This window comes from Hipposideros armiger, unplaced genomic scaffold (genome assembly GCF_001890085.2).
Source record: "Hipposideros armiger isolate ML-2016 unplaced genomic scaffold, ASM189008v1 scaffold_474, whole genome shotgun sequence".
Lineage (NCBI taxonomy): Eukaryota > Metazoa > Chordata > Mammalia > Chiroptera > Hipposideridae > Hipposideros > Hipposideros armiger.
This window is the reverse complement of record NW_017731824.1, coordinates 974,818-993,432: the sequence shown is the minus strand read 5'-3', so window position 1 is coordinate 993,432 and position 18,615 is coordinate 974,818. Positions and strand designations below refer to the sequence as shown.

Below are 18,615 nucleotides of genomic sequence, written 5' to 3'. Positions count from 1 at the left end.
GAGGGTATTATGAGAGGAGAAATATGTCTGAATAAAAGCAACTTCTCTGTCATGATGAAAACAGAGAAAGAAGAACAACAGAAAGCACTAGATCTCTGTGGGGAACACAAAAGATGAAACAAAGCCAGCTGTCCACCACACCACCCCATGTTGCCCTCCTCCTGACTGGGTTGAACAATGGTCTCAGGGGAGGGTGAGATAAAAGGGTTAATGTTCAATGGCTGTTTATATGCCTGGGGACTCGGCAAACTGTTTATATCTTATGAAGTTTTTACACTAATTTCTACTCCATTGACTCTGATGGAAGCTTCTAGTCAGAAACACAATTATCTCTTGCCTACTTTCCTTCCCACTGCTGGAAGCAGCAGGGGTAAGGTGACTAAAATTCAGACAAGAGGATGGGGTGGGGGGAGCAGAGTAAGACTCAAAATAGAAAAATTTAAAAAAAAAACTGTAATGGCTTTATATTAAGGGGAAAAAAACCACATTCCATGAAATAATTCATTTTTAAATACAGGATGGGAAACAGGCAGTGGAGGACTGACTTGTGAAAAAGTTACAGAAAGCTAGTTAATTATCCAAGAAATTTTACCCTCTTCAATTTCCTTTTCTAACTCAGCTCTTAAACAAATGAAGGGGAGGCAAAGATAACAGAGCTGTTATCTTTAAGAGTTTGTTATACTACCTTTGGTATCCGTTATTCACCCACCTACCCACTCGCCCCCATATGCAAGTAAAATATTAATTTGAAATCCGGTATTTAAAGTAGCTAAACTGTGAAAACACGGTGATGGAACGTAATTATTACATGTTGAAAAAAGTGCTGAACATTGAGTTTTTTTTCACTTACCCAGTTATATCACGGGGAATCCTTCCTCCATGCTAATCAGAGGTAAGCTCTTAAGTAGAGGAACTAAGCATGATTCAGCATATTTAAAAAAGGATCTATACCCATTCTTAGAAGGACAACCAGAGGAAACACCATCTGAGGTCTAAACAATGATATCTGCTTGCCCTTTGATCTGAGTTTAAGAACACTTTGTACAACTTTTTGTTGAAATATCACTGAATTTCACATTTACTATTTTAAATCTCTTTAGGAGAAAATCTGTTGCTTCTTTGAACCACATTCTCCAAACTATTTTTGCTGTGAGTAGCTTTGCAAGCATGCATTTATTTTCTGCTAACAAAAATCTTCGTAAGTACAGGCAGCTTAAATGAAAAATAGTATCACTGATCCCGTGTTTCTGAGAAAAAGACAGTACAGTGCATCTGGTTACAAATACAAGTAGAAAATAATTCCATTTTTCTTCTAATTTATGATTCCCGAGAGTAATTTTGTCAGATTGCCAGTATTTTTAGTACAAGTTTCTTATTTCTTGTACTAATACATACTGATTCCCTTTTCTGAGCATAATTTGAGTTTATTCCGTTTTATCCTAGAACCTGGAGATCAACACATCATTAACTCAAAATAAATAAATGAAGTCTGAAATGCAGCGATTTAAAGAAACCTTTGAGCTACTCTCAAATGTGATGCAAATTAATTACAAATTAATATACATATGGATAATACAAAAGAGGTTTATTAATAAAGCATTATGATACACATCAAATACCATGTATCTCAATGTCCTAAATGTCTTCACTTACTTACAGGTATACCATTTCTAAATGATCACCAGATTAGTGAAATATAAATTTTAAATGAGGGATATGTGTATATTTTCATTAATTCAATTTTTATTAAGCAACTTCTACGTGCTCAGAATTATGTTAGGGACTCAAGTTACAGTAGTAGATAAGCCTGGTTGCCTTTTAAGCTCCATATCATAGAGGAGTGACAAATAAATGAGTAAGCAAATTGTAAAAGAAAAAAATATACTGCTTGTGATAAGTGCAACTAAGGAAATAAACAGGGTGGTGTGATGGTAATGAAGTGAGTGGGGGTGGGGGCAGCATGGATTTCTGTAGAATGGTTAGAGAAGGCTTCTCTAAGAAGGTGAATTTTAAGCCAAGACCTGAAGGATATTTCGAGATACTTCTCCAAGGTCACCAAATTGGCAGGCTTGCTTATTAGGCTGCCAAGACATTTTTAGCATTAGAAAACAAGGAGAAAATGGCATCTGTGGCCCTGATTGAATGCAGGTTCATGAGTACAGCAGTTTCCCTGGGGCACTCTGCACACTAGCCAGTTAGCACTCAGGAGGTAACACACCCCCAGCCTATTCACCCAGAGGGAGTTTAAAACAGTCAGCATAAAACAACAGTGAGTTTCTGGTCCAATGACCAGCATTTGGGATATGCCAGAGAAATTTATCCTGTTGATTCATACTTCCTGATAGCCACTATGGCTGACAAGGCTCGGGGTTTTTAAATGTATTTCATGAGTAAATTATTCCCTAGTCCCAAGAAAAAATGTTGCTTAAAACTATGTAACGCTTTCCCTTATACTTTGCTTATAACTTATCTAACTCAGTGGATGTAAGAGTACTTTATAACATAGTACTACAACTTGTATCTTTCTGTAGCTTCTTTAATAGTTGAGTCATGTAATTGAGCAGCTAACATGCCATTGACATGGATTAGGAAATCTATGGAATTCTCCCAGCATCCTTATTTAGAGAATCCACATTGCTAAACAATTACTTTCTTCAAATGAACTGTCCTGCTTAGAGCCATTTTAGCCTCTTATATGAAATCCCCCTTTCCTACTGCTAAATGAATTAAGATTAAATAGAATTGCTTGACTGGCAGGTGGCATGGCTTTGTGACTTGAAGTCTACTTTTCTGGAAAAGGTTTTCTCCTCTAAGTACCCATCTGGAATCCAGGACTGGACCTACAGGTTAATAGCTATAACCTATAGTCAGAAAGTCCAGTGGTTTGACAGGAGGGGCTTGAGGCAGAGTTTCTTAATCAGGAATCTCTTTCAGTTCTTTATCAGGCTGTCCCAGGCCTGAAATTAACACTGGTATTGTTGAATTCTCTTAAAATGGTTCCGTGGTGTGTGTGTGTGTGTTAACAATTCTTTATGAAAAGTGAAAATACCCCTAGGGAGATACTATGTTAAAGCATCACTTTAGCAGGATTAGTTGACAACCAGCTTCAAGCAGTGTGACTCAGAAGCAGTGTGTACCTGTAGACCAGGAAAGGTCAGAAAAGTAAGGAATGAGAATTTGGAGGTCATTAAACATAGTAAATGTCACAGTACTTTACAAACTTGCCTCAAGCCAACTCTCAACAATTTCAAAAACCATGTAAGGCAGTGATTCTCAAACACTGGAATCACCTCGGGACCTTTAAAAATACTGATACCTGGCTTCTACCCCACACATTCAGAATTAATTGATATGGGTACCACCTAGGCATCTGGATTTTTAAAAGCCCCCACGTAATTCTAATGTGCACAATGTTTGGGAGCCACTGACAAGGAAGCATTGCTCTTAACCTCTTACCAGGATGATTTATTGATTTCCTTCAGACATCAGGATGTCCTGTGCCAGTACTGCTTAACCTTGGTGGTACATTAGAAAAACCTAAGGCACTTTAAAAAAGAAAGAAAAGAAAAGAAATACCAGAGACCACCCTCAAAGATTCTTGCGTAACTGCCCCAGCATCCCTGAGTTCTTTAAGTGTCCTCAGGTGATGCTAGTGGGCAGCGAAGGTGGAGAATCTTGGTCCAAGCCCAGGAACTGTTTTCCCGGATACTTGAACATGATTCTCTGTGAAGGAGCCAGAAGTGCCATTTTCCCTCCACTTTGTTCAGGTGAAACTACCCCCAAGAGGCAGTACAACATTTCCCCCATGGTTGTTAGGAAGCTTGGGTGGGGGTGGTGAGGGAGAGGGCAAGTGGTGGAATTTACTAAGCCAGAAGCAGCAGAGATGTCAGAATAAGGAGTAGCGCTGGTTCTCTGCACCCTCCTCCCCCAACTTTATTGACTGGCAGGAGAATTTCCTTAGAATGCTTCTTGGAAGTAGCTCAACCTTGGATTTGGGTCCAATAAATTGTGAAAATTCTTGTCCAATCAGAACCCCTGGCACTGCAAGTAGCAAGATTGGCAGGCCTTGAGCCTCCACTCCCTGTGAGATTCGGTTTCATGAATTTCCCAGGAGGATTTCTGCGCCACTTGGATGCCAACCGTCCTGCTCCACATCCGCCCCTCTTCACCCCCACTCCTCCTTTCTTCCCCCTAAACTCTGCGGAGTTAAGAATCATCCCATAGATAAACTTGTAAAGAACTCGCCAAAATATTTTATATGGGAGTCATTCAAGTAAATAGTATCCTGAAGTGACGGACGGAGGTCTTTGACGTGGCTTGGCGACTTACATGCTACTTTGGCAAGTGTCTGCTAACCCACTTTAGGGCCTGGGCAGGGCCACACGTCCCACGAGTAAGCTAGTCCGCCGAGACGCACCTAACAATGCCGCTGCACCCACTTCGGGCGTGGCTATTTCACCCCCATTTTCTCCCCGCCAAGAACGCGTCCCCAACATCCCTTTGTGTACGCCAAGCTAAGTCCGTTTATGAATGAAGAGTAGAACTAATCGGAGGCATTGATGACACAACAATAATAAAAAGGGCTTCCTTACACCGTTCTCATTTACAGATGAGAAAACTCAGAGGGGAGGGTGAAGGCTATGTGACTGCGTCCGGGTTTGCCACAGAACATTTGTGGCGGAGCCCGATTTAGCCGCCCTTGAATTTCCATTCTGTTGCCTGGCAACCGGTTCAGACCAGCTCAGCGCCCAACCCCTGCCCCTAACCCGCACCCTTTCTCTGCCCATGAAGCTCGGGCAGCATTGATCAGAAGTTCAGCATTCGGGGTCACTAGCAAAAGGCATGTGAGCGAGGGTGCTGGACTGGCTATCCCAGTTGGGTTCGGGTTCCAGCCCCAAACCCGCGCCAGCCCCGCCAGGCCGGGACTAACGCGCCTTCCGCGGTCCTTTAGGCACCTTCTTCTGCAACCCTCCTCCCCCACTTCCATGGATACCACTTAACACAGTCACGTCAAGTTTCCAAATTTCTCAGCTACTGTCGGCTTCCCTAAAAGTCCCGGTGGGAAAACTGGCATTCAGCGCGTTAAGGATGCAAAAGAAAACAATTAGGAGAAAAAGTGTAGTGAAGCCTTCTCCTTTCCAGCTGGCTACACTCAAGCCGGACTTTTCTGCCACAGTCGAGTTAACTCGGCCGGAGCGGGGCACTCTTGGGGAAAGCGCAGAACGTGCGCCGGACGCCCACAAAGACGCGCCTGCGGGGCGCCGCACTTCGGTGACTGAGGCCTCTGCCAGTCCGCCGCCTCCGCGGCCGCAGCGCGCAGCCCGCAGCCCGGCCGGGGACGCCGGGTACCGCACGTGCGGCCGCACAGGTGGTGGGAGCGCAGCCTGCCTGTGTGTGCGTCCCCACCTCACCATCTGGGACTTGCGCTCCAAGGGCGCCTCCACCCTCTCACCCTGCACCGTACCAGGCCCGGGAAACTGGAAAGGGGGCAATGTTCTGGTCGTTACGCTACCCCAAATCCTTACCCAGGTTCACAAAGCTCATGACCATGTCCGCGTCGTTGAGAAAGGCGCTGTCCTGGGCGCTGGTCAGTGAGGACGCTCCGCCGCCGCCAGGTCCGGGGGCAAGGAGGCTCTTGCGGTTGAGGGGGTTCCTAGCTCCGGGGGGCGGCTGCCGAAGCTGGGACGCGCTGGCCCCTCCGCGGGGCCCGGGCTGTCTCTTCTCTTCGCCCGACGACGGGTCCACATCGTCGTCGTTGGACAGGGCGTTGTACAGATCCAGCATGAAGAGGGGTGCAGACTTTAGCCGCCCGGGAGGGGGCTCCCCGCGAGGTTGCTGGTGCGGGAGCGCAGGGGGCTGCGGTTGTTGGAGGCCGTGCAAGGGCCGGGGCCGGTGCGGGAGCCCCAGCACGGAGAGGATCTCCTTCTGCATCTCCCGCTTCTCGTGCGTCTTGAGCCGGCGGTAGAGGAAGCCGGAGGAGGAGGACAGCGGCGGCTGCTCCGCGTGGCCCGGGCTCCCGCCGTCCCCCAGCAACGCCCCCCCGGCGGCGGCGGCGGCTGGCAGGGGCGGACGCAGCGGCGGGGGCCCACAGCAGCTGCACAGCAGCCCCCACCACCAGCACAGCCACTGCGCCCTCCGCCCCAGCCCCGGCATCCCCGCCTGGCCGGGCTGGCCCCGTGGGCTCCGCGAGGCGTGGAGCAGCGGAGCGAGGCCGGAGCGCGGCCGCTGTGGCCCTTGGCGTGAACAGCCCCCGCCACCTCTCGGAGGGCTCGCTTCCCCTTCCTGGCCCTCAGTCCTTATCTCTCATGGTCCAGTGGGGCGCCCCCAATTGCCCAGGCTGCAGGGGAGCAGAAGGGGCCAATCAGCCGCAGAACCACTTGGAGGAGAGGACGAAGGGTCCCCACACTCCCGCGCAGGTCTCTAGAAGCGCAAGGTCCAGGCCAGGTGCGTCGGAGTCTGGGCAGCGCTGCAGCCGGTGCCCTCGCCCCTGGTCAAGTCACCGCACAGTCGCTCTTCGGACTCGCTGCCCGCGCACGTGCGAGGCCCCGCGCCCTCCCAGGCGGTTGAGTGGGACCGGGGGCGGCTGGGGAGCCGGGCCGCTCACCAGCTGGGGGGGATGCCAGGCAGCATCCCCATGCACGCCTCTCGCAGGCTCGCACTGCCGCTGTGAAGTTTACCCAGCGGTAGGGTTCAGGCCGTGGCGACAAGAAGTCCCGAGATGCCAAGCTTCTCCGCGAGGCTTAACTCCCTTCTCGCTCACAAACTCCGCGCCCCTCCGCCCTCGAGCACTGTCGCTCCCCCTCAAAATCTCCGCGCGCTGCTTGACTCCCCAAGGGGAGGCGGCAAGGATCTTTCTTTCCGTTCAGTGCTCTCTCGGCTGCCCTGCAAACCCCGCTCGCAGAAGGGATGAGAATGAAAGGGGCCGGTGCGCGGAGCAGTGGCAGCAGCGTCTGCGCCGGAATTCGCAGTCTCCCGCCTCCCAGCGCTGCGCTCCCCGCAGCAGCCAACGTGGGCTTTCTGGTGCGCTTCTCGCTCAGGTACCGCACTCCAGCCCCCGGGACTCCCCGCCCTGCCGGGTAACGGACAAGCGGGCAACCAATGGAGAGGCCCGTCTCTCCTGTATTTAAATAGGCCCGCCCCCTTCTTTCACCCTCCCTCTCCCGGGAGGCGTCGCCTGGGCGGCGCGTAGTTTTCAAGTACACAGAGAATTCTTGGAGGCACACAAGGAGCTGTGAGGTAGCAAATGCAAAGAAGTTAAGTCATCACTAGTAAGAATGATCTAATCAACAACCCAATGTCAACCGATCACATGAAACTCCTCGATTGATGCTTTAACTAGATAAAAGCAAAATCCAGTTAAATCAAGGCTGCTTGGATTTAAGAAGAACAGAAAAGTGACAGTTTTCCATTCCTTCTTTAGTTTCTCTTATTGATATAATATAGGCATTTAGCGGACACGTGGCTTTCAAAGGCAGCTTCCGTAAATTGGGAAACACCCTCCCAGAAGCTGCTCACAAACTGGCCACAGAGAGGACTAAATGTAAGCCAGACCCGTCCTCCTGAGGGTTCCGGCCAAATATTTTTACTTATCTCTTCATTTGGGCTTTGGTTTGGCCTCTTAAGTTTGTGTCCTAAAGAAAGAGGTGTAATCAGATAATACAAGAGAAAAACCACCCCTGCCTTCTTGGAAATGTTTCAATGCTTCTCCAGTTTGTTTGTTAACATTGTATTTTAATGTATTGAAACACAATAGATGCAAGATACATGATGCAAGATAAATAAAACTTGAAGCAAGGCAGTAAAGCTAATCCCAGTTAGGGTAGGGGCTTGGCATGTTCCCATTCAGGATGGCACACAGGGCCCTGAAACTCAGATTGCTGTGAGCATTAGGCAAGAGCAAGCATGTAAAACACATGTTCCACTTTCATGGCATGAACATTCTCCAAGACACTGCCCTCTCTACCAAACACCACCACCACCACCAGCTGCCTTTCTGGATGTGAATATATTTAGCTTACACCATCTAAGAATGCCCAGTAATCTATGGATCCTGGGCAAATTCATTTAAAACATTAGGATCTTTTACCTGGGGAACGTGTGTGGGTTAGAAAACAAAACTGTAGTTTGCTGAACCTGGCAGCCTTAGTTCACATAGTCCAGGCCATTTGAGAGCCACAGTATGGCATTCAGGGACTTATAAGATCATGGGGTTTCTGCTGATCCAAAGCCAATAAGCATTTTTATCTTATTTCAAATACCGGTAATCTGTTTTGATTGGGTAAGGTTTTTTACCTCCCAGCATCCCATCCTCCACTGAATAGCTCTTTCTCACTCTGTCTTAGCTCAGACACAGTGGTCACTTAGGACAGCTTTTGATTCTACAAATGTCCCAAAGCCATTGACAATTTCAGCAACACTGGAGGCCAGTCTTTCACCCTCTGCAGGGATTCTTTTCACCTGAAAAGAAAAGACATCACTACTCGGTCTAGGATGCCAGGATCCTTAGAATTCAAGAGCCTGCATCACATCTTTCTCTGTATGGGACTTGTTACAAGCATAAAGTTTTTGCGGTGCTTAAAATCACAGCAACCAAGGGCTCCTCCTTTCTCAAACCAATCACATCTTCTCCTTAAGACTTCTAGCGAGAGACAAGCAGAGTAAAAGCAGTTGCAACCTATAAGAGTAGTGGGAAAAGCACTAGAAAACTGTAAAAACCCTGAGCTTAGACAAGGGAACCTAGGTAGAGCTATGCCATTTAAAACACAAAAGCAGGTTGGGACCCATCTATTGTATATGTACCTCTTATAAATGCATATATGATCCAGTGGAGACACACACACACACACACACACACACACACACACACACACACCATCTTTCCCTTTTCTTAGATACTTTTTAGAGGTAGATGGACCTGTATGACATGGGTACAAAATGACACTTAGTGATTAATTATGAATTAAACATCTGAGCAGCAAGCCTGATTCAGGTCTGCCATCGGCTCCCCATCTCCACCAAGATGGCCTCTCAGTTCCTATTTTGTAGTACTGAAGTTACCACCAGATGATGAAAACAAGGGAACACAACTCTCTCAAGAGCCAGGGGGGGAAAATATGTGAAGTGAGTTATGACAATGATCATAAGGACACTAACATTCAACTGAGGATCACAAAAGAGGGTGTGCTCTCCTCATGTCCCCACCAGTCCTAGCATATGCACATGGTTGTCAGAAAATGCTCAGAATAGCACTTGGTTCCAGTAGGGGCAAAGTAGATAGAGATGTGGTTCTAAAATGTTAACAACCTGGAAACTGGAACCACTGTTTTTCCAAGCCAACAGGAACTCCAAGTGGATGAGGAACCCCTAACCACCACCTCACCCACTCCCCTCTTCTCTGACCCCTCCCCATCACACAGCCCTGGCACTCTCCAGAAGCCTTAGGACAGGGAGCTGGGCAAAGTCCAGTTGTGATTCAGGAGGGATGGCAGGAAGGGACAGGGGCAGGTCTGGCTTTGGAGTTTGCTAGAACGTGTGACCCGACTGGAGAAAAATCAGAGGTAACTTCGCCCCCTGCAGGACACCAAAATATTACCGCCCCTTCCTCTGGTCGCTGGATGAGCTTCGTAAAATTCTCTGTATGTGTCTCCAAAACATCTGGGTGGAAAGAGGAGGAATTCGGTCAAGAAGCCGGATGTGGGAGCCAATCCATATCAAACATCTGGTTGCTTGGCTGACATTTCACACAGATGGCCTTCAGTTTTCTGGAAATAGGTTGCCTGTCCCACTCCTGCCTCCTGAATGAAGGAGTGAGAAACCTCACCATAAAGCACAGGTTTGTCCCAGGCGTTTGGTGATACGGGGAATGGGGTGAGAATCCAGTCCCCAAGCATTCGTTAGTGCACAGGGTAATTCACACAACAAATTCTCTGAAGCAGCAGTTATCTTTGATCCTTTTATATCATGAGGGTTTCTATTATACATTTGTAACGTACATGACCAAGTAATTTCTATTTTTTAAAGATGCTGTTTATTAATTAGTACGTTAAATATTCTCTACTCTCCTTTGAATTATATTATTAGCAATAAGCTGCAATTGCATCCTTTGATTTTATGCAAAAAAACACACCTTAGCCCCTTTCAACTGACTTTCCTGAAGATATAAGTAGCTGCTTTTAGAATTAATTTAACGTACAACTGTTAATAAGCTATGCTGTCCTTGTATTGGAAAGCCTAAGGTCTGGTCGCCTTGAGTCCTTGGGAAACTCCATTTAAAATTACTACATTTTTATCCTTAATATTAAGTAAGGAGTTGAGTATTTCTTAATATTAATTTCTAAATGTAATTTGCTCAAATTTTTAAAATATCAATTTGAAGTCGAGTGAAAAGGAAATATGCTAAGTAAATGTTTGTGGAGTATGAGAAAAGAAAATTTGAGAGTTAAATAAATATTGCTTCTGAAAGCTACACCTGTAAGGCAGCCTTCAAAATACGTGTCTCATCCAAAAGCCTGTGGTAACATTTACATTCACTCACACTTTCCTTTCACTGTCAACTATTCAAAAATGCTGGGCATTCACACTTCAAAATATCATTCGAGCCATCATATTTTCCTACTCATGAAGGACATCTGGTGGCAAAGTGAAAAACTAATACATAAATCTGTTTCCAGAGATTTTTTCCACACTGTAACCCAAATGGCAAATCTGTTACTTGTGTGTGCTTCAAACTTTTTGCAAAAACTCAGATCTTTATCATCCTAGGATTGAGGCTGTCTACATACTATTAATAGTAAGCAACAGAGTCTTTAGAAACATCCAGATGATTAGTTTCTAAAATTGTCATTGGATAATTGACATGTGCAGACTAAATCTTTTTTTTTCTTTTACTGAGCAAAACAATGCTTAACACATTTCCATGACTAGCTCTACTATCCCTGAAAAGTTTTATTCCAAGAAATCATTGGACACTTAGCTCCACTGGGTAGTGCCTGAAGCTTCATAGCCTGTGCTAGCCTCTGAGTGTCACTCCATTCTGGGGCCCCCTCTGTATCCCATGTCCTGGATGTGTCTCTTGTGTACCAAAAGTTCCATGAAAATATGACATTATCATGCTGCCGATCCCTTAACTAGCAGAGCTCTAACCAGCGGGGCTGCGGGAAACCACACTGACTGGGTAAAACAAGGTTAAAATAAAAGTCAAGGCCATCTTTTAAAAAGGAAGAGAAAGTCTGAGATGTTTATCAAAGGGAAGGCAGATGATGATACTAATTACCTAGTATGCATTCATTCATTCATTCATTCATTCAACAAATATTTGAAAGCCTACTATGTGCCAAGTAGTGTTCTAGGCTTTGGGAATACCAAAAAGTCACAAATCCTTGCCCTCATAGATTCTAAAAGGAGGAGATTGACAATAAACAAAATAACTAAGAAAATATATTGTGGTAGATAGAATATTGTCCCCCATGATTTTTGCCCTCCGCCCCATGTTAAACCTGTGACTATGTTACATTACATTGCAAAAGGGACTTTTGCTGATGGAATTGTTTGCTCAACAGGTGACCTTGAAATAGGAAGATTATCCTGGATTATCTGAGTGAGCCCAGTGTAATCACACAAGTCCTTAAAAGCAGAAGAGGAAAGCAGATGAGATGTGGCAGCCTGTGAAGGACTCTACCTGCCTTTGCTGGCTTTGAAGGTGAAGGGGCCACAAGCCAGACAATGCAGGTGGTCTCTACAAGCTGAGAGCTAACCTCAGGCAACAGCCAGAAAGAAAATAGTGACCTCAGTCTTAATTCTGAATTCTATCAATAACCTGAATAAACCTGGAAGTGGATTCGCACTCAGAGACTTTAGATAAGAGACTCCCAGACAGCTGACAGTTTGATTTCAGCCTGGGGGTACCCAGAGCACAGAAAGCAGCCAAGCCTACTGGACTTCCAACCCACATAACTGTGAGATAATGTTTGTGTTGTTTAAGCCACTAAAAGTATGGTATTTTGTTTTGCAACAACAGGAAACTAATACGTACATAGTGTGGTGATAAATGCTGTGGAGAAACATCAAACAAGAAAAAAGCGGTAGGGAGTGTGTGGATGGTCCGGTAAGGCTTCACAGAGAAGACAACACTTGAGTGCAGACCTGACAGACTCAAGAGAACTGGTCCTGAGGATGTCTGGGAAAAGAGCTCTCTAGGCAGTGGAAAACAGTTAGTGCAAAGGCTCAGAGGATGGGCCATGTCTGGTGAGTTAGAGGAAGAGTAAGCAGGCCAGTGAGACCACAACAGAGGACATGAGAGAGGCTAAGAGCAGGAAATTATATCAGATGCCACAGACGGTGGGAATTGGGGGCCAAGGTGGCATAGGATCTTGGGCGTCCCTGTAAGACTTCAGCTTTTAAAAAGCATAACGTGGCACAACAGCATGGATAAAACTCACAAACATAAAGTGGAAAAGGCACAGACACAAAAGAAGACAAACTGTAACTGCATTTATATAAAATGCAAAACAGGTGAATCCGGAAGTCAGGTTAGTGGTTGCTTTTGTAGAAAAGAGTAGGAGTCAGGATTGGATGTAACCAAGGGGATTTCCCAAAAGTTGGTCTATTTTATTGCCTGGGCTGGGGGGGTGGAGGGGTGCTATACGGGAGTGGTCAGTGAGCAGTACACACATGATTCGTACATGTTTGTGCATGTATGTTATATTGCAAAAAAATTTGATTAAAAAGCAAGTAAAGGGGCGCCATTATCAACAACAAAAAGCATGAGATGGGAGGATCACTGGATGGTTTTGAGCAGAGTGCTGTGAGCTTACTTAAATTTTAAAAGAATCTCTCAGGCCACTGTGTTGAGAACAGACTATAGAGCTGCCAGGGCAGAATCAGAGAGATGAGTTAAGAAACTCTTGTTAATGTTCAGGCAAATGATGACTTATTGGAGACCTCAGAAGGAAGCAGTAGAGAGACAAAAGTGGTTGGATTCTGGATACATTTTGAAGGCAGACCCCAATACCAAGAGAATGTACTAATAGTCATGCCTACAACTTTCCCCCCTGTACACGGCCAACCAAGCATGGTTTCTCCATTGCACAAGGCCTGGGATAGTAATGTGAATTTACTATGGATTGAGGAAAACATGCCCTGGTGATTATGGATTAATACACTGAGAAGGGGTAGTCTGAGGAGCATTAGCCAACCTATAACCTCCACCAGCACCCATACTATAAAAGCTGCTCAAAATCAACAGAGTACTTTTTACCCAAGAACAGCTTCAAGGCAAGTCCCCTGATAGCCTTCCAACAAGATTTGCTATGTAATAATACAATAACTCCATCTCTGAACATAAAATCTCTTCCAAGGTATGAAGCTTGGCCATTAAGAATTAATTTTTAAGAACTCCTATAAATATCGTATCCTGGAAAGAATATTGGAGCAGAAAAAAGGACATTAAGCAAAAGCTAATGGAATCTGAATAAAGTATGGAGTTTAGTTAATGTATCAATATTGATTCATTAGTTGTGACAAATGTACCATAATAATGTATGATGTTAACAATTGGAGACACTGGGTATAGGATATACAGGAACTTTCTGTACTACCTTTGCAACTTTTCTGTAGATTTTAAATTATGCTAAAATAAAAGATTTATTTAAGAAATATTCCTGGGGTGGCCGGGTGGCTCAGTTGGTTACAGCACGTGCTCTGTGCAACAGGGTTGCCGGTTCCATTCCCACGTGGGCCAGTGAGCTGCGCCTTCTGCAACGAGATTAAAGACAATGACTTGAGCTGATCTGCTGCTAAGCTGCCAGTGGGTGGCCAGATGGCTCAGTTGGTTCGAGTGTGTGCTCTTAACAACAAGGTTGCTGATTCGACTCCCACATGGGATGGTGGGCTGTGCTCCTCCCCCCCACCTCCAGCAACCAGATTGAAAATGACTATTGGACTTGGAGCTGAGCTGCGCCCTCCACAACTAAGATTGAAGGACAACAACTTGACTTGGAGCTGATGGGTTCTGGAAAAAACACACTGTTCTCCCCAAAAATACATTGATCCCCAATAAAATTTTAAAAATATATTCCAATAGCTTTAATCTTAGGATATAATGATTAAAGCTTGACTACCTCCTCTTCTGTAGGAAGTAATATTTTTATTCCAGTTAAATTTGTAATAGCTAATGGTTCTGATTACTTTTTTCAGTCTGTTTCTCTCTGTTTTTCAGATTGGATGAATTCTATTGAGGTATCCTGAAGTTTACGGATTCTATCCTTTGTCATCTCTACTCTATGAGAGCCCATCCAGGGAAATTTTTACTTCTGTAATTGTATTCTTTCCATTCTAAAACTTCCATTTGATTCTTTTACTTTTTTATAATTTGTGTTTATTTTCTACTTCTTCATTTGTTTCCAGAGAATTTGTAATTGATTGCTGAAGTATATTTATGACAGCTGCTTTTTAAATCCTTGATGATTTGGATAATGTGGGAAAAGGCAATGATTGATCTTGGTATTTCATCTCAGTTGATTGTCTTTTCTCATTCAACTTTGGTGTGACAGGTGATTTTTTTTCTTCTTTCTTGTATCCTGGACTTTTTGTCTATTATATTAGGAGTCTCTGGGTCCTATTTTAAATCCTTTATTTTCTCAGGTGATCGCTCTGCTTAGGTTTATCATGCAGTTCCTGGCCTACTTTTGTGGGCCATAGTTCCAATGGCAACTTAATTTTTTGAGGCTTTGTGGTGTTATTTTGGTTTATCTGGTATTGTTGGGGTGCCCTTTATCCCTGCTGGTGCTATCTGACAGGACAGAAGGGTCTTCCCCAGTCCAGGCCACCAGATGTCCCTTGGTGGGCCAGCAGAGGCCTTGGGGATGAGAAGGTTTTCTTGGAGCCCACTTTACACACCCATATGTTGATTATCTAATGTAAATTGTTAGTTCCAGGTTGGCTTTCTCTACTGACTGCAAAACAAGTGTGGTCACTCCTCCCTGCTGATGAGTATCTCAGCCTTTTGACTAAGATCAAAGACATGTTAATTTTTCCTTTTACCTGGATAAGCCAAATCTAATCCAATAACCTTCACATGGTATATTTCAGAAAAAGTAGAAACTGCTATTCAGGTTTTTATATGGCATTATTATTCCTCAAATTCCATACTGAGACTAGTGAATTTACTCTATGAACAAGTGAACTGGGAACGTGGGCAGAACAGGCAGTGAGTAGCTAACTTGTTAGTCACTCTCCAGATATCCCCCATTTCACGTAGCCAAAAACCTAGACTTGTAGGCCCTGCTGCATCCCAGCACATAGCACAGTGCCTGACACATAGTAAGGTGCTAAATAAACATTTGTTTAATGATAGAATTTTATTGCTTAAGGGCTTGGATGGGAAAAGAGAACACATAGAACACCTTTCTGATCACATACTTTCTCTACCGTGAAGAGACCACAAAGCATAGAAAATTATGTGCATTTATAATAGTTAAACTAAATTGTAGCCAATGATAATAAATATTAAATTATTCACCAAATATAACCAAAATGTCAGGGCTTTAAAACTATATTATTCTCTTCCTACATACATATTAGCATGGGATAACAGAAACTAATTTAACAGTCACCTCAACTACTTAAATGTATATAAATCACATTCCTAAAAATGAGACTCTCATAAAGAAATAAAACTAAAATTTGCCAATACACCTCAGAGTAAAATGTTATTCAAGGATTAGTAAAACATTTATTTTCCTAGCATGTGAATAGGACACTTGTTCTCATAACTTTCCTTCACGTCTTTCACCAGAACTGAATCTTCTGGCATCTGGAACAGATTCTTTCGAATGCACACATACACCTGTTTCAAATTCAGACTCCTCAGAATCAGTAAAAAAAAGCTCTTCCAGAGGACATCAGTAGAATGGGGCTCCTGTTAACCATGAACTTTACTAAGGATTGAAAGGGATCTGTCCCTGTCATTAGAAATGAGCTGAAAGAAAATAGAAATGCTACTTGTATTAAGTTAATAAAATGATGCCATGATCACTTACAAGTTTAGGAAAGTGTGTGTTTCGTGCTAAGCATTTTACCATAATTACCTTTGCTCTATGCCATTTTCTCTTACCTTTTAGTGGAGGAGCTCAAGAAACATTCTTTTCAAGATCACCATGTTCTAGTTATACAAGATAAATTCTGGAGATCTGCTGTACAGCATAGTACCTATCGTCAACAAGACTACAGTGTGCAGTTTAAATGTGTTAAAAAGGGAGAACTCCTGTTAAGTTCTTACCAAAAAAAGCGGGTGGGGGGCGGGGGGAGGGGACATAAGGAAACTTTTGGAGGTGATGGATACGTCTATTCCTTTTATTGTGGTGATGGTTCCATGGGTGAATGTATGTCTAAACTCAATGAATTGTATACGTTAAGTACGTGCAGCTTTTTGCATATCAATTATACTTCAATAAAGATGATGTGTTTTAGGGCCGGCCGAGTGGCGCGATGGTTAAGAACTCGCTTGGGATGCCAGAGGGCCCCGGTTCGGATCCCACATAGGAGGGCCAGTGACACTGCCCTCCACAGCTAGGATGCTGAACAACAGCTCAACCTGGAGCTGGGTTGCCATGAGTCGCCGACGACGGCGTAGGCTGCAGCCCCTGTGGTAGTGGGTTGCCATGGGCTACCGTGTGTAGCCAGCAGCCAGCGTAAGCGGCCAGCAGCCAGCGTGAGCGGCGTCCAGAAGCCGGCAACTGATCTGCCTCGTCCGGGAAGAGCACAATGATGGTGCCAGCTTGGGCCAGTGAAGCAACATCCTCCACAACTAGATTAAAGAACAAAAATGACAGCAACTTGTCTGTTCCCCTTCCCCCAATTCCCCAGCACTGTTCCCATCCCCCCAATTCCCCAATAAAAATCTTAAAAAAAAAAAAAAGATGATGTTTTTAAAAAACACTGCTATGTTATTTCCTTTCCTACTCTAAGTATGTTTCACTCAGCAAAATCTCGGGGCCTCAAAGGGGCACTCCCCGGAGAAGCTCAGACTGGCAGTACTGCAGTTTCTGGAAGGCAGCTGGCAGAGCAGCCAAGGGCCTGGCTTTTGTCCCTGAGCCCAGAAAAGAGGTCCCTTCTTCTCACCTGTCCGCAAGCGTAAGTTGTTGTCAAGGATCCTCAGCACGTCATTTGGCAAAAACATGTCAAGCACCTACTGGGTATAGAGCAGGCACTGTAGAGAGGGGCCACTGGGTTTTAGTGATGAAAAGACAAGGTTCCTGCCCTCGAGGAGCCTCAGGTCTATGTGGAGATGGATGTACAAAGAACTTCCAATACACCGCGGCAAGTGCCACAGTGACGTAGGTAAAATTTATTAGTAATATATAGAAAAAGGAATCCCAGGGTCAGCCTGAATGAATCTGGAAAGGCTCCAGGGGCTGAGAAAGTTGTTAAGGAGGCATTTTTGAGATGAGATTTGGAGCATGACTGTGAGATTGCTCATTTGCTCACATGTTTACTCCGTATTTACAAAGTGCTTGGTGTTGGGTATACAAGTGAACCAAGCATACATGGGCTTTGTCCTTCTGGAGCCTACCATCTAATGAGGTAGGCAATAAATAAATAAATAAATCTATAATTACTATTTTTGATGAATATATGAGCCAACAATGGAGGAAAAGTGAGGAAAAGCATTTTAGGCTGAAGGAACAGCATGCATAAAGGCCTGGAAATAAAAAACTCATTGTGCTTAGGAAATGACGAAAGTCAATGCAGTTGACCCATAGTAAGTACAGGGTGAATTCAATGATCTGAGGTTGAAAAGATAAGCAAGAGATATAGCATACAGGATCCTGAGAAATTTAGATCGTTCCGTTGGTAAAGGGACAGCACCAAAGGGTTTTAACCAAGAGAAACACAGTCTGATACAGTATTTAAAACTATGTAATCGGCTGCTGTGCAGAGCATAAGAGCAGGAAAGCCCATAGGGGACTATCGTGGCAAGCCAGATGACAGAAGACAGTGGTTAGAGCAGCGTAGAGACAGTGGAGAAGTGGATGGATTGGGCATATATTCAGAGGTATCAAAATTATAGGGCTTGGTGACAGATTAAAATGGGGCACTGAGGAAGAAGAGGAATCAAGGATTTATACTTGCATGAAGTGGCCAGTGGCTTCATTTATTAAGGTGGGGGAACTCTAGAGAGAAATAAGCTAGGGAGAAGAAAGTTGGAAAACGGAAGTTTAATTATAAATGTTAAGTTTGAGGTCCCTCTGAGATTTCCAAATGGAGTTACCAAGTAAACAGAGAAACCATTCGTATAGTTCGGAGGAAGCATTAGCTGAATAAATTAATTTCAGGTTCATCTACACATAAGTAATATTTAAAATGCCAAAAATGGATGAGGTCACTTATAGAAAAAGGAAGAGAAGGAAGACACAGACCTGAGCTCTAGGAAACACCAACATTTAAAGTGTGGATAGAAGAGAAGTCAACAAAGGAGACTGAAAATTTGTGACCAGACTGATTAGAAAACATACCTCACTATGCAAGCATGGTGTCACGGAAATCAAGAAAGAAGGAGGGAATGGTCAACTGTGCTGAATGTAGTCCAGGACAGAGAAATGCTCCCTGGATGTAGAG

The 18,615-nt window shown here is 44.5% G+C and overlaps 1 protein-coding gene across 1 annotated transcript in view; it reads right to left on the bottom strand.

Annotated features, from left to right (window-relative positions):
- The window catches only part of BMP6 (bone morphogenetic protein 6), a 162,945-nt gene extending 156,771 nt beyond the window's left edge, over positions 1-6,174 (bottom strand). The window contains exon 1 of the mRNA XM_019666552.1: positions 5,526-6,174. Coding sequence (XP_019522097.1) covers positions 5,526-6,153 — 628 coding nt within the window. The 5' untranslated portion in view covers positions 6,154-6,174. The remainder of the gene's footprint in view (positions 1-5,525) is intronic.
- Positions 6,175-18,615: the final 12,441 nt, after the last annotated feature.